Source organism: Lupinus angustifolius, chromosome LG05, assembly GCF_001865875.1.
Source record: "Lupinus angustifolius cultivar Tanjil chromosome LG05, LupAngTanjil_v1.0, whole genome shotgun sequence".
In the NCBI taxonomy this organism is placed as follows: Eukaryota; Viridiplantae; Streptophyta; class Magnoliopsida; order Fabales; family Fabaceae; genus Lupinus; species Lupinus angustifolius.
The window spans coordinates 10,986,430-11,009,750 of record NC_032013.1 but is presented as its reverse complement, the minus strand read 5'-3'; the positions used below and the strand labels follow the sequence as shown (position 1 = coordinate 11,009,750).

Here is a 23,321-nt window from a genome sequence, read left to right as displayed (position 1 = left end):
CAACAACTTCCTCAACTCTCTAAACCTATCAATCTTAAGTGACTTAGTCATAATATCAGCAACTTGCAATTCTGTCTTGCAATACTTCAAGCTAATCTTTCCTCTTCCAACTTGATCCCTTAGAAAATGATACTTCCTTTCTATGTGCTTGCTTTTTCCATGTGCCACGGGGTTCTTTGCAAGATTAATAGCTGATTTGTTGTCAACTAACAACTCAACACAGCCATCAAACTCAATCTTCATTTCTTCAAGCAGTGAGATCATCCATATTGCTTGACAAGCAGCATGGCATGCTGAAACATACTCAGCCTCACAAGTGGACAAGGCTACCACTTCTTGTTTCTTAGAGCACCACGAAATAGGAGACCCGCATAACATGAACATATAGCCCATAATGCTTTTCCTTTCTAGCAAATCCCCACACCAATTTGAATCAGCATAAGCTATAAGGTGCACACTGGATTTTTCTGTTTGGTTAGAGAGAAATAACCCAAAATCAAGTGTGCCACTTAGATACCTTAATATCCTCTTGGCTGCCACAAGGCTCCAGTAGAGTGATACCAAATAAAGGTCATAGGTTCACTCTTATCATCCAATTTTCTTCTTCTTTGGTCAGGTATATGCATGTAACATAAGGACCCAAAGATTCTGAAGTGCTTGATTGAGGGTTTTCTCCCTGTCCAAACTTCTTCAGGCACTTTAAATGCTAATATTTTTGTTGGACAGTGATTTAGCACATATGCTACAGTTGTAGCAGCCTCACCCCATAGGCCTTGTGGTAAATCTCTGGTTTTCAGCATACTTCTGACCATGTTTAAAATGGTTCTATTTCTCCTTTCAGCCACTCCATTGTGCTGAGGAGTGTATGGTGCTGTTACCTCATGTATTATGCCATGCTCAACACAAAATGCTTCACCATTCTCTTGAATTGTACTCACCTCCTCCATCTGTCCTCAGTATTTTGATTGATCTTTCAGACTGTTTTTCAACCAAGCATTTGAAATTCTTGAAGACACTGAAAACCTCACTCTTGGCTTTGATCAAGTAAAGCCATAGCTTCCTACTAAACTCATCAACAAAGGTTACAAAATACTTGTTTCCTCCTAATGATGGAACTTCCAATGGACCACACATATCAGAGTACACAATGTGTTGCAAATTGTTGGCCCTGGATGCTATGCAATTGCTAAAAGATGTCCTAGTTGCTTACTGATCAAGCAATGATCACAAACCTTCTTTGGCAGGTTGTTCTGGGGCAAACCTAACACCATGTCCTTGGTTTTCATAAGACTCAGGTCTTTGAAATTCAAGTGACCAAGCCTCATGTGCCACAACCAAGCATCATTGGACAAAATTTCAGTGTTGAGGCATTGAGTTTCCACTGCATTGAGATTTACTTGAAATGTTCTGTTCTGAGCTAAGGGTGCTTTCATGATCTTTCTCTTTGTTGAATCAAACACCTCAAGATAACCATGCTGAAAATTCATTGAGAAGCCTTTTTTTAGTAATTAACCCAAACTGAGTAAATTGTGGCTCATATTAGGCACCAGCAAAACCTCTGAAATTATTGCACTTTTGCCATCTCTTCTCTTAATTACAACATCTCCCACACCTTCAGCCTGGATGATTCTGCTGTCAGAAAATCTAACTTTGTTTTTCTTGGTTGAATCAAAGTTAACTAACCAATCTCGATGGCCCGTCATATGATTTGAACAACCAGAATCAACATACCAGATTTCTTCATTGTTGTTCCCTTGGCTCGTAGTCATCATCAGCAGAATTGGGGTATCATCATCTCCTTCTTTGATTTCTTCTTTAGCCAAATGAGCTTCATCGTGATATTTTCTGTGTGATTCTGTTTGGTTTGGAAGAGCTTGACATTCAGTAGAGAAGTGTCCAATCTTGTTGCAATTAAAACACTTAATCTTCTTCCTATCCACCTTTTTCTTCCCACCTCTCCAATTATTAAAGCCCCCTCTTTTTGTGAAATTCGAGTGCTGATCTTGGTCAGGTTTGTCTTGATCTTGAAATTGAGAACTTGTAGTTTTTCCTTTATAATCTTTCCCCCTTCCTCGGTTTCTAAAGCCATTCTTGCCATAACTACTTCATTTCTTGAAAACCTGAGCTTGCAGAGCTTGATTGGATGACTTTTCTGTGGACCTCTCAATGAGCCTTTGCTCATGAACCTCGAGGGAGCCTTGAAGCTCTTCCAGCTTCAACTCTTCTGATTTCTTAGACTCTTCTATTGCCACAACAATGTGGTCAAAACTACGGGTTAATGTTCTCAAAATTTTCTCAGCAATTGTTTGATCAACCATCACTTCCCCACATGCTTTCATTTGATTTGTGTGGCTGATAATTCTATTGCAGAATTGACCCACTCTTTCATTCAAGTCCATTTGCATCAGTTCATATTGACGCCTTAAGGTTTGTAATCTAACCTTCTTCAATTGTTCAGCTCCCTTGTCGCACTTCTCCAAGATTTGACATGCTTCTTGTGAGGATTTAGCTGCTGAAATTTTCTCAAAATGCGCCTCATCCACACACTGATGAAGAAGGCACGCTGCTTTACAATCCTTCCTTTTATTCTCCCTGTACACCTGTTGTTGTGATTCGGTGGCATCTGCTTCAATGTGAGAGAACCCAAGTTCAACAATATCATCAATTTCTTGAAACCCCATAATAGCTTTCATTTGAATGCACCACCGATTCGAGTTCTTGCCGTCAAGAATTGGAAGACCCGCTGGAAAGTTTTGCCCCATTGATTTTGATTTTGAGTAGAATAGGGAAAGAAGATGAAGGTAGAATAGAAAGGCTCCTTGGATCTTAACTAGCTCTTGATACCAAAATTTGTTGGAGAATTAACAAAGATTATGTTTCATACACTCACACACACACTAAGAAGAGAAGTAGTAAAAACTATAACAAGAAGATGCAGAGAGGTTTTTAAATGAAAGATCCACCAAAAATTTATTTATCACACTACTAAAAACAATACACCAAACTTTCTATTTATAGTATTCCAAACCCAACTAATCTAACAGCTTTTTTAAAACTGATTCTACTTTAGTTACACACCTAACACCAATACCCCTAACCTTAGCACTTTGTTATGTGCATGAAAAAAATGTATTTTGCCATTAGTGTTAGAAATTCGTAATTTCTAATTAAAGTGGACATCATATATTTAATACAATTATATTCACTATTTATTTTGGGTTATAAAATAAGTGTTAATTTCTAATAACTCATAGAACTTCTAAAATTGATAACATATATGAGTTTAATGAGTGGATACCAAAATGACTCACCTATAGGGAAAAATGGAAACTCTATACGTTAACACCTAAGAAACGGTTATGGTCCGATCCCCAAGACACCAAATAACAAATAGTTTTCACCTCTCCCTATCAGAGAGAAAACGAAGGTCCTAAAAGGAATTAAGGTATTGGTTGAGGAAAATCATCATACCAAAACTCTCTGAAAATACATTAAATGAGTAGATCAGAGAACATGGAGTCAAAGATGACTTTGTATCCTTATTTTATATATATTATGTATAAGAATCGTGAGATTCAAGATTTTAGGATTAGTATTTCACCAATTACCAGGAAGTATCTAACTTAAAGAATTTAACAAGGGTAAGTGAACTCAAGTCAAAGTCTCATGTAATTAATGGACTTGTCATTTCACAACTTCTTTTTAGTGATATCTTATCATTTCCAAAAGTCAAAACTTCTCAAGTGGATTTTATGGTTTAGGTTTTTGAGGAATTTAACCTTGCATTTGGGTTAAGGGTTAATGTCCACAATAAGACACCTTTGAACAAAGAAGGAAAATTTTCACCTCTATCCATTCTTGAAGGTTCACTTCAAACATTGGGAATATTTGGGTTTCCCAATTTTGAAAAAATGATGACTTTTGCTAACTTGCTTATTAATTCTATACCCTCTTACTATCTATATGCAAACAAAATAGATGGTATAGCAACCATCATTCGTCCCCAAGGATGTCATATTCCCTATTTCGGGCCAATCAGATATTGTCACATAAATAAAAGAAAACTTCGAAAAACAAATTGTAGCATTTTTATATTATTTATTAAAACCAGATTGGGTCGAGACTAGAGATGGCAAACCGGGTTGTCCGGTCCATTTAGCTTGCGCCCGCAAATACCAGCAAAAATTTAAGCGAGCGTGGGCATGCCCGCATTCATTTAACGGACAAAATTCAATGCTCTACCCATTTTTAAACAGGCTAACGAGCTTGCAGGCGGCCCGTGAGTATTGTTGAATAATTAAAAAATTCATATGATAAATGAAATTAAATTAAATAAAGTAGTTGAACATAAAAAACTAGCAAAATTTTTTATATTTTATATGAAGTTTAACAAATCACATTAGATTACAATTTTTTAGGGATTAAAAATCACATTACATCATAATTTATTTAAAATTTTCTTATTTTTTCCTTAAATTATGTTTATGGGTTGCCCGCATGCTAAACAGAGATGCCCACGAACTTGGCGGGCAAAACAGACCAAGCGAAACAGACAAATTGACAAAATTTGTATGTCTTGCCCGCAAAAAAATGCGGGTTATGCAGGCGCGTCTGTGGATAATGCCAGTGTTGCCATCTATAGTCAAGATAGGAAATAAGACATTTTTGGGATAAATGATCTTTGTTCATAGTAACCCATGCATGGGATGGTTTAGGCTTAAGGTGTGCAAGATTAGATACTTTTTTTTATATAAGTAAGGTACCTCCATCCTATGGGTGAGGAATATTGTCCAAATATGTACATATACTCATAAAGCATGGTTTCTAGTATGGATATATTTTTTTGGTTTCCCACAGGTATTCTTGTATTGGAGGCAATCTTATCCAAGCCGAGAACATCCGCAGATATGTGGGGCTAACTCTCCCAGTGAGCATATTTTCCATCCACAAGACTCGAATCCGAGACCTTGCTTAAAGGGAGTCAAGCATATACCACTTGAACCAATGCCTATTGGTTTCTATTCAGGATATATGTAATGGTATAACTCAAGCTTATGTTTACATGCTGGACTAATTTGGGTTACTTAATTGAAATGGTTTATTTTATTCATATTCATGACTTTGACCAAGACATGTGGAGTTTTAGAATTAAATGGATAGAATAGCTATAATAAGCATATTAAATCCAATTAGTATATATTTTTAAGGAATTTGTTAAACTCGAGTATAAGAGGCTTAATGATTGCTTGTATTGGAAAATATCATATTTGATGTATTTCAATGTAGGGTACATAATTTCCTATAATATTTTTATTATTTTTCAACTTCTTATGATCCGATCTACGAGTTGAGATTAATAAAACTTTTTTTTATAAATGCATGCAATAGGTTCTAATTCTAATACTAACTTGGTGGTGCACGTTAAATTGTCATCTTTATATACTGAATTATTTAGTTATTAAATAAATGATCGGAATAATGTTATCAATATTGTATGTTAATCATTGTTGCCGGATACGTTTTCCATAACTAGGATTTGACTACCATCATAACTAATTATTTTATATATTTATTTTAGTTAATATTAGTGCTCAAGATTAATTAATCCTTAAATGGATTTTCCCATCAGCCATTTAATCATTGTTTTAAGTCTATATAATTAAGTATGCAATTGCGTTCAACCATTTGTATACTTTTTAATCATATTTTAACTTACACTTAGACCAACTAATTGAAATTGAGCTAAGAAGAAGACTAGTTTAAAGAAAATCTGAAAAGTCCTGCCAAAGATAGTAATAGTATTAAATATTTCAATTGATTGAAAATCCACTTGCTTGTTACTGGAATCATGGCAGGTTCCTTAATCTACTCTTCTTTTGCAATCACATGATCACATTAACAATTCCTAATTTCTAAGTAAAAAAAACTCAAACTCTCACATGGATGAGCCACGTTCTCAAGGAATAGTGATCACATTGAAAGAAAAAAAATAATATATACACGTATCCTTGTCTAAATAATCTTCAATGTAGTAACAAATGTAAAAAGATATTGATCTAATTGTGTAAGGTCTCACTGGTCCCCAATGTCAATGATTCAAATCTTGTTAGTAACATATGTTGGAGGGGCAGCCACGAACCCCGAAAATGATTAATTTATTACCAAAGTTCATGTTAAAACTACCAAACAAACCACTCATGATTCAAGCCCAATGCAAGAGAACACTCATTCTACAAGCCCATCTCAAAATCCAAGTGATCTAGAAACACCTCAACTTGAAAACTGAATCTTTCCTTTTTAAGTAGTTTTTTAATTTTCTGTTAATTCTGTTTTTAGTTAAGTTTCCTTTTTTTGGAAATTTCTGTTATTTTCTTTATTCTGCAGATTGCTATATAATGCAATCTGGTTTTCCTTCTGCATTCAAGTTTTTCATTCATTAATTGATAGTAGCAATAAAGAAGAGTTCATTTTTATCTTCTTGTTTGAGTTTTCTTGATTGATTCATTGCCTTCATTGTGGAAGCTTAATCACATTCATCCATGGAAGCTAAATCTTTACATGGTATCAGAGCACCCTCAAGAGGGTGACTCTGCTACGCCACTATCTCTCTTCCTCCTTCTCAAACTATCTTTCTGTTCTTCCTCACTCTTACCATTTCTTTCTTCCTTTCTCAACAATAGCCAACCAAACTATCAACCCAATTCTTGATCCATCAAACCCTTACTACCTGCACCCCAACGAAAATCCAGGAAGTGCACTTGTTTCCACTCTGTTGAATGGGGAGAACTACCATCCATGGTCGAGAGCAATGACCATGGCCTTAGAGACAAAGAACAAGCTGGAATTCATCAATGGAACATTGACCAAACCTGCTGCCCTTGATCCAATGTATGCTGCCTGGAAAAGATGCAACAACTTAGTAGTTTCTTGGCTAAGTCACTCAATAGAACCATCCATAGTACAAAGTGTATTATGGATGGATAGTGCTCAAGAAATTTGGAATGACTTGAAGGAGAGATATCATCAAGGTGACATGTTTAGGATTTCAGAACTCATAGGGGAGATGCATTCCATCAAACAAGGAAGTGGATCCATTGACAAATTCTACACACAAATGAAAGGTGTATGGCAACAACTTGATAACTACATACCAATTCCTCCCTGTTATTGTGAAACAAAGTGTCATTGTGCACTCATACCGACCATAAAGAAATACAGAGAGAATGAATACATAATCTGCTCTCTTAGATGATTGAATGAGCAATTCTCCTTTGTAAGATCGCAAATTATGCTTATGGAGCCTATGCCTCCTATCAGCAAGGTATTTTCCATTCTTGTCCAACAAGAAAGACAGATGTCTTTTGAAGAACCTGGATTCTCAGCAAATATATCAAGCAACAATTATGACAACAGATCAAGAGGCAGGGCAAGAAGCATGAAAGGACCTATGGCTGGAAGATCTAATAACCAAGGAAGATTTGGATCTTTTGGAAGAGGACAGAAAATCTGTACTTATTGCCAAAAGACAGGACATACAGTTGACATTTGCTATAAGAAGCATGGTTTTCCACCTGGTTACTTCACCAATTCCACAAACATCAACTGCTACTCAGGAACAGATGCACAAATGAATGAATCATTGACAGAAACTGGGCAGAATGGAACCAAGGAAGAAAAGGTTGATCCAATATGTCTATTTACACCAGCTCAACATAATGCCTTAAAGAACATGATTCAGGAATCTATGAAGCAAACATCACACACAACCAACCAAGTCAGTTCCCTATCAACATCTATGCCTTCTTTTAAAACATCCAACGCAGGTACATCCCTGAATTCCTTAACTCACAATAGCACATCAAGTTGCTGGGTCCTTGACACAGGAGCCACAGACCATGTCTGTCACTCCATTACACTTTATCAAAATTTTAAGAGAATCAAACCTCTCTTGATTGCCTTACCCAATGGTGAGCAAGTTACAGCACATCACTCAGGAACCATTGTGTTCTCTAATGATATGTATTGCATGTTCCTACTTTTAACTTCAATCTTATATCCATTTCAAAACTCACCACCTCTTTAGCCTGCACCTTGACTTTTTACACCAATCATTGTCAAATTCAGGAACCTCACTCCTTGAGGATGATTGGTGCAGCTAAGCTGAAGGGAGGTCTATATGTGCTAACATAATCCAGCAAGAAAAACTTTGAATCACATCATGTTAATGTGTACACTGGTTATGATGACAGCAATGTTTGGCATTCTAGATTAGGACACTTATCTCACAAGAAAATGACAATTATGCAATCTGTTTTTCCATCTATTAAATGCAATAAGTCTTTAGATCCTTGTGAAATCTGTCATTTAGCCAAACACAAGAAACTACCATTCAATGATAGTAGTTCTAAATCTCAATCTATGTTTGATTTAGTTCATATAGACATTTGGGGACCCATTGGTACCCCATCTACCTTTGGTCACAAATATTTCTTGACTATTGTAGATGACAAAACTAGATTTACGTGGGTACATTTTATGAAACAGAAAAGTGAAGCTACCATTTTGGTTAAAACTTTTGTATAATATGCAAAAAACCAATTTGATAAGGGAATCAAACTAATCAGAACTGATAATGGGCAAGAATTTTTAATGAAAGAATTCTACATGAAAGAGGGCATACAACACCAAACAACATGTGTTGAGACCCCTCAACAAAATGGCATAGTTGAGAGGAAACACCAACATATAATAGATGTTGTTAGATGCCTTTTATTTCAGTCAAACTTGCCTCTTTGCTATTGGAATTTTGTTGTAGCACATTCTGTACATCTGATTAATAAACAACCTACTATGTTTCTATCTAACAAATCTCCTTTTGAAGCATTACATAGCATATTGCCAGACATCACCAACTTAAAGGTATTTGGTTGTCTCTGTTTTGCATCTACCCTAGTCTCTAACAGAAAGAAGTTTGATCCTAGATCAAGGAAATGTGTATTCCTTGGTTACCCTCATGGGACAAAAGGGTCCATTATGCTGGATCTCAACACAAATGAGATTTTTATTTCTAGAAATATTGCTTTCTTTGAACATGTGTTTCCCTTTTGTGCAACTAACTTTAACAGCAGTGATGCTAATAGTGAGACTCATCCTATTCTCCCTGTGCATAACTCAGACATCCTTTTCTATCCCTTACCAGAAACCAGTTCAACCCAAACCAATGACTCTAACACAAATATCACTGATCAACCTACTCCAATAGATCAAACATTGCACAATCCCAATTCAACTAGACATCCTCAAAGAATTAGAAATCCCCCTACTTACCTAAGAGATTATCACTTGACCCTCCTCCACCAATCCATCATACCTGACCCTCATATCCAACACCCTATTAGTAACACTCTAACTTATGACAACCTATCCTCTAGGCATAAGAACTTCTCCTTGTGCATATCAGCTAACCAAACTCCCACACATTACCTAGAAGCTATGCAACATGATCACTGGAAACAAGCCATTCATACAGAATGAGATGCCTTGGCCAAAAACCACACCTGGATCCTAACCAACCTACCTCCAGACAAGAAAGCCATAGGGTGCAAATGGATTTTTAAAACCAAACATCATGCTGGTGGGTCAGTAGAAAGGTACAAAGCTAGATTGGTTGCCCAAGGTTTCACTCAAACTGAAGGGGTAGACTACATGGAAACATTTAGCCCAATTGTGAAAATGACCACCATAAGAGTAATTTTGTGCCTTGCAGCCATGCGCAATTGGCACCTACACCAGCTAGACATCAATACAGCATTCCTACATGGAGATCTTAAGGAAATTGTTTACATGAAGACACCACCAGGGCTCAACATTTCAGATCCAACTCTTGTATGCAAATTACAAAAATCAATATATGGACTCAAGCAAGCAAGTAGACAATGGCATGACAAACTCACCAATATTTTGCTACAACTTGGTTATGTGAAATCCTCCTCTGATTATTCATTATTTATTCATTACACTAACTCTGATTTTACAGCTATCTTAGTATATGTTGATGACTTGATCTTGACAGGAACTAGTATTGATCAAATCATTCACACAAAGATTGTCCTTCATAACAAGTTCAGCATCAAGGATCTAGGAGAGTTAAAATTCTTCCTTGGCATGGAGGTGGCTAGATCCAAACAGGGAATTACTCTATATCAACGAAAATACACCTTGGAGCTTCTCCAAGAAACAGGATTCCTTGGAGCAAAACCAGCCTCTACACCAATGGCATACAACACTCCTCTTCATTCTCAATCTGGCTCACCTCTATCAGATATAACCTCTTATAGAAGACTCATGGGAAAATTGCTTTACCTTACTCACACCATACCTGACATATCCTATGCAGTAGGATGCCTTAGCCAATACCTTACTGCTCCAACTGATGCACATTACAAAGTTGCCACACAAGTTCTCAGATATCTTAAAAATTCTCCTGGTCAAGGGATTTTCTTTCCAAGCAACAACACATCCGATATTCAGGGATACTCTGATTCAGATTGGGCAACCTGCATTGACACTCGAAGATCTGTAACTGGTTGGTGCTTTTTCATATGCTCTGCTCTTGTCTCTTGGAAAAGCAAAAAGCAAAACACTGTTTCAAGATCTTCTTCCGAAGCAGAATATAGAGCACTTGCCATGGCTGCTTGTGAAGCACAATGGCTCGTCTTCTTGTTCAGAGACTTGAACATTTCTCACCACAAACCCGTTAGCATCTTTTGTGACAATAATTTGGCTCTTCACATAGCATCTAACCCGGTCTTTCATGAGAGAACGAAGCACATTGACATTGATTGCCATGTAGTTCGAGAACGCCTACAAAATCATACTATCCATCTTCTTCCAATACACACTTCACTTCAACTAGATGATATTTTTACTAAATCCTTGTCTCCATCCCCTTTTCGAAGCATTATTTCCAAACTTGGCATTATAGATATTCATATGCCAAGTTTGCGGGGGTGTGTTAAAACTACCAAACAAACCACTCATGATTCAAGCCCAATGCAAGAGAACACTCATTCTACAAGCCCAGCTCAAAATCCAAGTGATCTAGAAACACCTCAACTTGAAAACTGAATCTTTCCTTTTTTAGTAGTTTTTTAATTTTCTATTAATTCTGTTTTTAGTTAAGTTTCCTTTTTTGGAAATTTCTGTTATTTTCTTTATTCTGCAGATTGCTATATAATGCAATCTGGTTTTCCTTCTGCATTCAAGTTTTTCATTCATTAATTGATAGTAGCAATAAAGAAGAGTTCATTTTTATCTTCTTGTTTGAGTTTTCTTGATTGATTCATTGCCTTTATTGTGGAAGCTTAATCACATTCATCCATGGAAGCTAAATCTTTACAGTTCAAGAGTTTGATTCTTGAGAGCGACACTTATTAAAAGAGTGAGTCACGTGCTTTGTAAAAGATCAATTCTTTACACATAAGTTAAGAATACACTTAGTATAGTACCAAAAAATAATAACAAATATCATAAAGTAATAGTTTATTCATTAATGATTAGTATGAGTATTTGTTTTTATACTATCAAGGTATCTCCTCAGTTTTGGTTAAAGAACTGATATATTTTGAGGGGTGTAATTACCCCTCCCAACAATCTTCACTCCAAAAAATTTACCTATTATTTTTTTGGTCATCATGTGAAATGACCTTACATTTAAAGGGGAGAAAATTTGTCCCATCATTTGTAGGATGATGTGTATTCTGAGATTTAGTAATATATAAATTGCATGTGCTATTATTACATCCCTTATTAAAAGGAGAAACTCACTCACTCTCACTTCAATTCACCATAGTTACTGCTTCTTTCTCGGATCTCTCTCTTACCCTTTCTCTCTTTTCCTCTTCTTCTTCACATTCTCAGATCAAGTTAGTATCTTTCATCTTCTCTCAATTTCCACACCCTTTTCTTTCATATGCACTAAAATTCATTTTTACACTCTTCTGATCCGATCTAACTCTTTCATTTCATAAAGTTTGAATCTTTCTGTGGTATATAATATATAATCATATCAAGATTGTTTTTTTGTTGGTAAAATTTTCATGTGTTTTAAGCTGTTTTTATTGCTTTATCTGATATGATTTAAAATGGGGTTGTGTGAATTTTTCATTATAGGTGAGATAGATGGCACAAATTTTGCTTCATGGGAATCTACATGCTACCATCTTTGAGGTGGATAGGCTCAAATCTGAGGGTGGTGGTGGTGGTGGCAATTTTTTGAGCAAGGTAATCAAAATTATGTTCTTTTACTATTTGGATCCATGTTGAATCTGAGTTGTAATGTTTCTGATTTTGACATGTGTGTGTTTTTTATGTATTTGAAGTTTATTAAATTGAAGAAAAAGAATCATGGTCTAGTGATTTCTATTAAAGCATAAAGAGGACCCTACTTCATTTGAAAATTTAAAGGATCAGAGATTCTTTTGATTATATATTAAAATGATGATTGCTTGATTCCTAAGTTGTTATACTTCTCTGAGAAAAAAAAATGTATGCACTCACAGTGTAAGAGTTTTATACACTATGGTTTCATCATCCACCATTCATTTTTAATCATGCTAGTGCTGAATTTCTAAATGAAATATTTGGTTTGATTTTTTTCAACTTTTGTAGCCATAAGCTGTTCTTGCTAATACTTCCATTTGTTTATAATCTTTTGTTTGAATTTTATCTGGAAATGACAGTTGCAGGTATTGAAGAGCTTTTGTTAATCTGTATCACTTATATTGACATTGTGTTCATTCAACTGGTCTTTCACCTCAATGACCACTACTTTTTTTTAATCCTTTTTATCATTTTTTATCCATGTGCTATGTTTTATTTAAACTGATTTCGCAGCAGCCTTAGTTATCGGTTTTTGATGTAGTGACTTAACTTTCTACTTACCAAAGCCTAATGGATTCTTTTTAAGTCTGAGCTGCATTGCCTTAAGTTTTTAGTTACTGTTTTTCATAAGCCGAATTCATTCAATTATAGATCTTTGCTCCCATTCCTTTAATTTCCCTATCTGTTTAGGCATATTGTTATTGTCGATTATTAGGACATGTTAACATGCATATATGCCTACGATGAAAAGAGAATATTCAATGGCTTCACTTTTGATCTTTTGTTTTCCTTATTCATTATTATGGACTCACTTTATGTTAATTTCTTATGCATTATTCTACTACAGATCAAGCAGAACATTGAGGAGAAAGTCGGTATTGGAAAAGGAGTTACTAAACTCTATGCAACCATTGATCTGGAGAAGGCAAGAGTGGGAAGGACCAGAATTATAGAAAATGAAGAGAATAATCCCAAATGGTACGAGTCTTTTCACATTTACTGTGGCCACTCGGCTTCAAACATTATATTCACCGTGAAAGATGATAATCCTATTGGAGCCTCTTTAATTGGAAGAGCATATGTACCTGTTGGGGAGGTTTTGGATGGTGAGGAAATAGATAGATGGGTTGAACTCTTGGACGAGGATAAAAATCCAATACAACAGGGTTCAAAGATCCATGTGAAGCTTCAATATTTTGATGTCGGAAAAGACCTCAACTGGGCTCGGGGCATTAGAAGTGCTAAATTTCCGGGAGTTCCCTATACTTTCTTCTCGCAGAGACAAGGTTGCAAGGTTACTCTTTACCAAGATGCTCATGTGCCTGATAACTTTGTTCCTAAAATACCACTTTCTGGAGGCAAGAATTATGAACCTCATAGGTGTTGGGAGGATATTTTTGATGCAATCACCAATGCAAAACACATGATATACATTACCGGCTGGTCTGTGTATACTGAGATTTCCTTGGTAAGGGATTCTAGGAGGCCAAAGCAAGGGGGAGATGTAACACTTGGTGAGCTTCTCAAGAAAAAGGCAGGTGAAGGCGTCAGGGTTCTGATGCTTGTTTGGGATGATAGAACATCGGTGAATTTGTTGAAAAAAGATGGATTGATGGCTACTCATGATGAAGAAACTGCGCAGTTCTTCGAAGGCACTGATGTGCACTGTGTTTTATGCCCCCGCAATCCTGATAATGGCGGTAGCATTGTTCAAGATTTACAAATTTCTACCATGTTTACTCATCACCAGAAGATTGTGGTGGTGGATAGTGAGTTGCCAAGTGGAGCGTCAGATAGGCGAAGAATTGTGAGTTTTGTTGGAGGTATTGACCTCTGTGATGGAAGATATGATACAGCCTTCCACTCACTTTTCCGAACCCTTGACACAGTACACCATGATGATTTTCATCAGCCTAACTTCCCGGGTGCTGATATCACAAAAGGTGGTCCTAGGGAACCATGGCATGACATCCACTCTCGGCTTGAAGGACCCATAGCATGGGATGTTTTGTTTAACTTTGAGCAGAGATGGAGGAAACAAGGTGGTAAGGATTTACTCGTTTCACTGAGAGAGCTTGAAGATGTCTTTATTCCCCCATCCGCAGTAACATTTCCCGAGGATCATGAGACATGGAATGTTCAGTTATTTAGATCTATTGATGGTGGTGCTGCTTTTGGGTTCCCAGACACTCCTGAAGAAGCTGCTAGAGCCGGATTGATTAGTGGTAAGGATAATATCATCGATCGGAGTATTCAAGATGCTTATATTAATGCTATTCGGCGTGCAAAGAACTTCATCTATATTGAAAATCAGTATTTCCTTGGAAGCTCCTTTGCCTGGGCTCCTGAAGATATTAAGCCGGAAGATATCGGTGCTTTGCATTTAATCCCAAAGGAACTTTCACTTAAGATTGTGAGTAAGATTGAAGCTGGGGAAAGGTTCACAGTGTATGTTGTGGTCCCGATGTGGCCGGAGGGTGTCCCGGAAAGTGCATCAGTTCAGGCAATATTGGACTGGCAAAGAAGAACACTCGAGATGATGTACAAGGATGTTGTTCAGGCACTCAGGGCTAAGGGAAGTGATGAAGATCCTAGGAACTATTTGACATTCTTCTGCCTCGGTAATCGTGAAGTGAAGAAACAAGGTGAGTATGAGCCTTCAGAAAAACCAGAAGAGGATTCAGATTATCAAAGAGCCCAAGAAGCTCGGCGCTTCATGATTTATGTTCATACCAAGATGATGATAGGTAAGTCATAAAAAACTAGCATAGTTTATGAAATCAATCTTACTTATAAATCGTTTACATTTCGAAACCATAAATAAGGATCATTTTTTTATCATCAGTATCAAAGTTTCATACATTTGCTTTTCATTGCAGTTGATGATGAATACATAATCGTTGGATCTGCCAACATCAACCAGAGATCAATGGATGGTGCTAGGGACTCTGAGATCGCGATGGGTGCTTATCAGCCGTATCACTTGGCTACTAGGCAGCCTGCACGTGGTCAGATTCACGGTTTCCGCATGTCATTGTGGTATGAGCACCTCGGCATGCTTCACGAGTCCTTCGACAACCCTGAAAACGAAGAATGTATTCGTAAGGTGAACCAGATTGCTGACAAGTATTGGGATCTCTACTCTAATGAGTCACTTGAGCGTGACCTTCCCGGCCACCTGCTCCGCTATCCTATCGGTGTTGCCAGCGAAGGTGATATCACTGAATTGCCAGGATTTGAGTTCTTCCCTGATACCAAGGCTCGCATTCTCGGCGGCAAAGTTGACTACATGCCACCAATCCTTACCACTTAATTTGATTCTATACTTTTGTTCTAAAAAAATGTGACTGTTTACTTCTTAATCTTTGTTTTCTGATGCTGTTTGAAGTTGTGTTACTTAGAATAATAATGCTGATTTTAGTTATCTGGTGTTTGATTTTGTACTTCAGTTTATAAAAAAATGTGACTGCTTACATCTTAATCTTTGTTTTTCTTACTATGAGAAGTATTAATGATAATGTTAAATATAAATGATACTATCTTAAGAGTTGCTACATCATTCACTCAGATTAATTTTTTAATGATGATTAAATATAAATGGTAAATGATATTTAATATGTACATTTTTTTTCATACACGATTATAAGATACATTTTTTCTCTTAATTTAATATGCAATGTGCTGCTAGTGTAAGAATTTATACAGTCATCATTCATTCAGATTAGTTTTATTTAATGATGATTAAATATAAATGATAATGATCCAATGACATTTAATACATACATTTTTTCTCATACACGGTCATAAGATATATAATTTCTCTTATTTTAATATGTTATTTACTATTTTATTAATTTAAATATTTTAAATATAGAAAAAATAAATATTCAAGAAGGGGCACTTAGTATTCAAGAATCAAAGTGTTGTAAGAGTCGTTTAAAATGTTAACAGAAACAAGGAAAATGCATTAATTTTCATACTTTAAGATTTTAAATGTATGCAACATGGGTGGACTTGCAGATATTGTCTGTCCCAAAAAGTATATTATTTCATGTGTCACTATTTATGATTGGTCAGAAAAATATTTAATTATAATTTTTTTAATTTTATATTTTTCAAACAATCACACAAACTGTAATACACCTTTATGAGACGTGCAACAACAACAGGAAGTTGAGTTTGTAAAGTTATGTGACACAAAATTTAATTATTAAATTTATAATTTCTATTTTTCAAATTTTAAACATTTTCTTGGCACTTGATACTAATATTCCATATATAAAAACAAAAATGAAAAACTATGTAAGAAGTATAATGAACAACTCACAAGTCACAACTCAATTATGTTTTAAAAATATATGACAAAGTTTGGTTGGTCAAATTTGTTAGCCACACTGTTGATAGAGAGATTACTTATCCCTAATAGTGTCGTGTCTTATTTTCTATCTCATGTCAATCAAATTTTAATAAATAATATAAAAATATTATGTTACTCTTAGTTTTTAATAATTTTCCTTTTATTTTTAAGTCAATATCTGATTGGTCCAAAACAAGGAATAAAACTCAATTCCAAAGTCCACTTTTATAATACTTAAAGGCGTTTCCTTCCTTTGAACAATGTCCTAATATAATTGAAGACATTCATGAATGAGAGACTCTAACACAAAAAGTTCATCGAAACACGTTATGTTGTGGTCCATTTCTGATTTGTTCCTTACAATGTGAACGTGGTGGCATATGGTGTCTATCTATAAGTCATTTTTTAAACTTACTTTTAGACTAAGTGAATCTCCTACCTTTATATATATATATATATATATATAAAATGACTTATAGATAGAGATTATAAATTTTAACAAATTCAAGGACATTTATTTACTAGTGAAATACATGATTAGAACTAACTTGTTTAAATGGTTAAGTCTCACCTCTATAGTATTGTGTAGGCTTAATCTAGAGGAATTATGGCAAAAGGATAAGTGTTGAACAAAAACATGAATTCAGCTATGACATGTCGGAGTAAAATTATGATAACTCATTCGTTCACCGTTGGCTCGGGCTGAAATTATGATATATTGTTCCTAACTGATGGGCTTCAATGTAAACAATCGGATCATCGAAATAAGCAAAACTCGTTGCGCTAAGCACAGGTTTCCGCACTCAGCGCACATAGTAGTGAAAACCAGCAATTTGCTATTATGTTGTATGCGCTCAGCGCACATCATTATGCTCAAGTGCAATGGGTGGTGCACTGAGCGCATGGAGGTGCACCTAGCGCAAGTTGGTGCACTGAAACGTTGCTCTGGAGGTGCGCCCAACACAAACGGTGCGCCGGGAACAACATCTGAATACTATTTAAGGACTTCCAACTCCACCCGAATGACATACACTTTGTAATATTGAATTATAATACTTATTTTCGTAGTTTTTAGAGATTTTATCTTACTTAAATCGTGAGAACTAAGTGTAAGCACTATAGGAGTTAATCTATGCTCATTTATGAGTGGTTATATCATTCCATGAGTTAAGCATTGATCTTATCTTGCTTGCGTTGTATGAACATGAGTAACTAAGTACTCTCTTGTTGAGAAGATGATGTAATGGCTAGGAAGTAGGAATAATGAGGATTGTTGATGTTCATAGAAAAATTGACACATCTCCATGAACTCAAATTCTGAATTCCATTTTCATCAAAGTTATGTATGAAAATATGTAATTAGATTGCTTCTTAGTTGGGGCTGGTTTATGTATTTATTGATATATTTTGGATTTGATTTATGAATGAAATTTATATGTTTTATATGAATTACTCTTGTTGTACTCTTAATGCTTAACATGTGTTTGACGAAATGCATAATCTAATTTTGTGAAGAAAAAAAACCTTGAGGCGAAATCTCGATTCGATAGTCTAAAGCAAATAATTCACCCTTTTATGCATAAAACTAGACGTGGTTGCATATTTAATTGTCATAATGAATGTCATTGCTCATATATTTACTATAATAGATTCATATTTGCATTGAAAACTGTCAAACTTGAAAGTGTGTTACTAAATAGAGGCACATTTGATGGTTCATAAATCATAACTTTATCAAGTTAGTTACTAGACATAGATCTATTTTTAGTAAAGTGTTAGTATAGACTAAAACATTGGCGATTTATACAATTGAGGGTGTGCAATAATCTCAACTAATTTGCATAGTTACTAGACATAGACATAGACATAGAGGTATAGATGTGTGTCATAATCATTAATCTTATGTTTAAGGTTTATGTTTTATTTTATGAGTCGCTAAGTATACTAAAACATTAGTTCTTAGTGTATTTGAGGTCAAATGTTATACAAAATTGTACTTATTTTATTGTTTGATTGTTTGTCAATTTACTGCTGTGAATAGTGAGTCAATCCCACATCTGAATTTCAGCACTTTTATTATTCAAAACTTTTCAACCAAAACAACCAATTGAAAACCCTTTTGAAAACTAGCTTAAAGTAGTAATTTGATCTTAAAAGACTGAGTTAGCAATTCTCTATAGATACGACAACCTCCTACTTTCTATAATTGTTTGCGACAACCAAAGTTATATTTTCACACCTATTTGCACGGTTTATCAACTTCTTAACCATCAATTCTAGGAAAATATAATTACTTATAGTTACTCACTAATTCGAATTATTGAATTCTCTTAGAATTGATAACTAAGATGCAAAGTAAAATTTCCAAACTTACTCTTAAAATGAGTGGATCCCATTTCATGAATAAATAATTTTTTTTCTTCTTCACTTTCTTTCATGGTATTTTCTATATACCACACAACTATTAAAATCCACAAATTTTCTGACGATTTTCTCTGTATCCAAAATTATTTCTTTCTATTTTTTATTGTCTACTTTTTTTCTATGAACAAAGAAAGCATTAGGCATAATGAGTTGACCATGACTACACTTGTAAAGCAATGAGAAACATGAAGCTTCTTAGAAGGTGATGTAAGAAGATATATATATATATATATATATATATATTATTATTATGTAGAAGCTTCTATGAAGCTTCATGACCAATCAAGTGATATTGATAAGTTATGAAATGGCATTAATCATAGGAATTGTAATGTGAAAGGGACAATATCTGTCATCTCATTTGATATATTATAACCGGATCCTATTTTTTATTGGTTTATTAAATTAAATAATTACATAATTATATAATTGTGCCAAGAATAAAGTTATCCAATCATACTCTCGTACAAAACACTTAAATACCGATGATAGTGGATATTATTATAAAAATGTTATATAGTATTTTTTATTTAATATGTCCTTTCTTTATTTATAAGCAGGGAATTTTATTATGAATCCATAAGGAGTGCTCAAAATCCGTTACTCACCCTAGCAAATAAAATAAAGTTGTTATGAACAACTAGAAATACATGTCATTGAACGTGTGCATCAATTTAAATATTAATTAATAAAAAAACGTTTTAGTAAAATGATTTTAAAGTGATGTCTTTAACATATTAAAAAAAATTGAAAGGTTAGAATGATGTATAAAATTAATATTTTAAGAAATACTTTTTTATTTATAAATGATATAAAAAATCACCCCATCAAGTAATAATGTGTGTATATTTTATGCTTGACCTTTTTCAATAATTACGTTAAGAATTAACGCCGAACATTTTCATTTTATTTTGCAATGATTAATAGGGAAGATTTGGAAGAAATAAAACTCTTCCAAATACTTAAGAGAAAAAAAATAAGTTTGCCAATTTAGAACTCATGAGTTGGACAAAGCATGTATTTACAACCACATGAAATTTAGTTTTCTTTTTTCTTCACAAAAACACCTCCACAGGAACGAGTACACAACAAATAACTTGATAGTCTTTTCTTAGTTAGGTGACACTTGGCTATATGGATTATGCAACCCAAAATTATATATTTTCAAACAAATTTTCCTCTAAATCCTAGTATAAAAATTTCGACAACATTACAAAAGTAGTATGTGTCACAAAATATTTATTATATTTATTAATAATTGATTTATAAATAATATATATTACTTTCTTGAAAATTTTGTAATCAAATTTCATAGGATAATATATCATTTGGGTGTAATGTTTATATATTTTTGGTGTAAAAATTTATATACAATCAATATATTATCTATCATCCATTTAGATTATTTTTTGAAGAGTCAATAATAATTAGATATGAATGATGCAATGATATTGTATAAAACTCATATTTTTAATGCATACATTTTTTTCCTCTTATAATTACTCTTATACAACACAAATTCATAACACTTTTAAATAATTTAACATGCACTTCTTATTCATCATTTTCTAGTTCTAAGTAACTACTTTTGTAGTTGTATTTTATCTCATTATGTGTATTTGGAAGTCAGTCGAATTTAACTTGATTCAATTTAGTTCAACTTATTAAGGATTGTTTTGAGTCGAGTTCTACATTAAACTATTTTTCAGTTTAAGTTATCTCAATCAAAATTCACGAACTTTCGAGCAAATTAATGATCTCAAATATATGTCACTTTCATAAATTTAAGGATTACAAGGTGTTTGAGAACTATATTTATACATGTAGATAAAAATTTTGAGTTTTAATAATAAATTTAGTTATTGGTTAAAGTTTATGTATTAAAGATTGTCACAATATCACATGTCATTCATATTTAATCATTATTGTCTATTCAAGAAAAGTAATTCAAATTAACGATGAATGACGTATTGACTATGTAAAATATTTACACTCACTATACATAGATATTACAGTCATATATAAAAGGTGACTCAAGTGAGAACAATTTTTAATGTGAGAAATTAATACAATTAATATATATAATTGGATCTTATTTGAGTTGTCAAAATTAAAAGGTAAATACATGACTATTAAATAACTTTTAATTTTAATCATCCATGATAGTATGGACCATATTTACTATTCTCATAATTTTATATGAGATTCATTCTCACTCGAGTTATTCTTGTAGTCTCATGTATATATGTATATAATCTAGTTAACCCATAAACTTAACGGGTCAAAATATATATGGTTCAAGTTTAGCTCATTTATATAACGTCACCAATTTTAGTCTAAGTTTAACTTGTTTGATTCATGAACCAAATGTATCAAACTTAATAACGAGCCAAGTTAAAAATGAATGTCGAGTTAGTTTCTTACATTTTCAATGGTTTCTCCCATAAAGCAAGAGTAAAATTAAAATATTAATGAAATAGGTATGAGAAAAGCACCAATTCAATCTCATGATGGTATCAGTGTAAAATTTGTTCCCTAACAATAATATTTTCCTATTTATTTGTTACACTCTAAAAACATGTATTTTAAGAAATATAAAGATGGTATTACTTTCTATAATATTTATTAATATGTTTTCTCTTATTATCCTATTTTCCTCTATGTAATAATTAATTTTCCACTACTTAAGTGAATTAATAAAATATTAAACAAAGATGAACATCAAAATTAACAAACAATGTACAATTTAACTTCTAAATCATACAAATAAGTAAGAAAAAAATCACTAATATAGACAAATAATTGGAAGAAAAAAAATTAAAAGTTGGGAAAATAATGACAAAAAAAAAAGCTTTCCCCTGTTCCAAATTGCAACACAGAATTTAGGATGGGGATCTGCTGTCCTCAACCACGTCCCTGACCAATCACAATAAAGTAAAATTGATAAAGTTATGAATATTCAATTTTTTTATCTGACGTGGTATAATAGGATTAGTCTGGGACAGCAGATCCTTATCCCATAATTTACATGAAGAAATCAAAGGTGATGATCAATGACAGAATGCTATTCTATTCCCTCTATCCCTTAACATCCCTTTATATAAAGCCACTCTATTTTCTGGCATTCCATTCATTTCCATGCTTCTATTTCTACTTGATGATTCTCTCTTCTCATTTCTCTCTACTTTCTTCATTTTCTTATCACTCTCTCTTCTTTCCTTCACTTTCACATTTTCTGCAAATTTCACCCTTTTATTTTTCTTCCTCCCCCTCCTCTTTTCCTCTGAAAACAAATAAAATTATAAAAAAAAAATTAAAACTAGATACAACGCAACCACAATATATCTAGATACATGTTTTTTATAATATCAAAGGTATCCTCTAATCCTCTTGGTAGGTACGTGATCGCTTTTTCCAACAAGTATCGCTCCTAAAAATCGAATAATGACACTATATATATATTTGATAATTATAATTATAATAAATGTAACGTAACTGCAATTTAGAAATACAGGGGTGGATTAAGTAAAAGAATGCTAAAAAATAGAGGGAAAAAGATTTTTACCTGAGTATAAACACGAGCGTAAGATTTGTTTGTTGGAAATTTGAAAAGAAGGGGAATGAGTCTTTTGCCTAGAGAAAGCAAAGTAAAGAACAGTGGTTGAAACAACCATAGCTGTTGTCAAAACGATACCGTTTGAGATTGAAGAAGCCATGTGGTTTTGTTCTATGGACATGAACATAGAACAACGTTGTTTTGTTTTTGTAAGAAGAATCAGAGAGAGAGAGAGAGAGAGAGAAGGAATAGTTATTATGTTGAATATGCAAGAAGTGAGAAGAGTCGTATAAATATTGAATGGAAAAGTGTGAACGAATGAACTTGACTTGAACAGAAAAAGATGTATCTTAGAGTTTTTCATCCTCTTACTTTTTGTTTGGTTGAAGAGTAGAAAATGAAAGAAAAGAGAAAAGAGAGAAAGAAAAAATGATAGAAATAAAGTAGATTGTTGTATTGCTTGGTACGAGGAAAAAAGAAAAAAAAAATGAAAGGAGAAAATGTATATATAAACTTTTGAATGGTAAAAATAGTCAAAAAAGAATATGGAAAAATATTTTAATACTAATTAAAAATTTAAGAATTACAATTTTAAAATCTATT

At 33.7% G+C, this 23,321-nt stretch overlaps 3 protein-coding genes across 5 annotated transcripts; 2 read left to right on the top strand and 1 right to left on the bottom strand.

Annotated features, from left to right (window-relative positions):
• LOC109346993 lies at positions 6,815-7,252 on the top strand. The gene has a single exon (XM_019586733.1). The coding sequence runs from the start codon at positions 6,815-6,817 to the stop codon at positions 7,250-7,252; it is 438 nt and encodes a 145-aa protein (XP_019442278.1).
• LOC109347779 (phospholipase D alpha 1) lies at positions 11,794-15,862 on the top strand. Of its 3 annotated transcripts, none has more exons than XM_019587836.1 (4): positions 11,794-11,924; positions 12,172-12,282; positions 13,229-15,128; positions 15,261-15,862. In XM_019587836.1, the coding sequence occupies exons 2-4, from the start codon at positions 12,181-12,183 to the stop codon at positions 15,692-15,694; spliced, it is 2,436 nt and encodes an 811-aa protein (XP_019443381.1). In that variant the 5' UTR covers positions 11,794-11,924; positions 12,172-12,180; the 3' UTR covers positions 15,695-15,862. The 3 variants fall into 3 exon arrangements, with proteins under 3 accessions (XP_019443381.1, XP_019443383.1, XP_019443382.1); XM_019587838.1 differs by having other exon boundaries at positions 11,832-11,850; XM_019587837.1 differs by lacking the exon at positions 11,794-11,924 and adding an exon at positions 11,934-12,047.
• On the bottom strand, positions 21,886-23,004 carry LOC109347170. Its single transcript, XM_019586892.1, has 2 exons — positions 22,728-23,004; positions 21,886-22,445 (listed from the first exon to the last, which is right to left on the bottom strand). The coding sequence occupies exons 1-2, from the start codon at positions 22,903-22,905 to the stop codon at positions 22,213-22,215; spliced, it is 411 nt and encodes a 136-aa protein (XP_019442437.1). The 5' UTR covers positions 22,906-23,004; the 3' UTR covers positions 21,886-22,212.

Coding starts and splice junctions, on each gene's coding strand:
- LOC109347779 (XM_019587836.1), top strand. CDS start 12,181: ATGGCACAAATTTTGCTTCATGGGAATCTACATGCTACCATCTTTGAG. Junction 12,283..13,228: donor GTGGCAATTTTTTGAGCAAG/GTAATCAAAATT, acceptor ATTCTACTACAG/ATCAAGCAGAACATTGAGGA. Junction 15,129..15,260: donor TCATACCAAGATGATGATAG/GTAAGTCATAAA, acceptor TTTTCATTGCAG/TTGATGATGAATACATAATC.
- LOC109347170 (XM_019586892.1), bottom strand. CDS start 22,905: ATGTTCATGTCCATAGAACAAAACCACATGGCTTCTTCAATCTCAAAC. Junction 22,446..22,727: donor ACGCTCGTGTTTATACTCAG/GTAAAAATCTTT, acceptor ATTTGTTTTCAG/AGGAAAAGAGGAGGGGGAGG.
- LOC109346993 (XM_019586733.1), top strand. CDS start 6,815: ATGGCCTTAGAGACAAAGAACAAGCTGGAATTCATCAATGGAACATTG.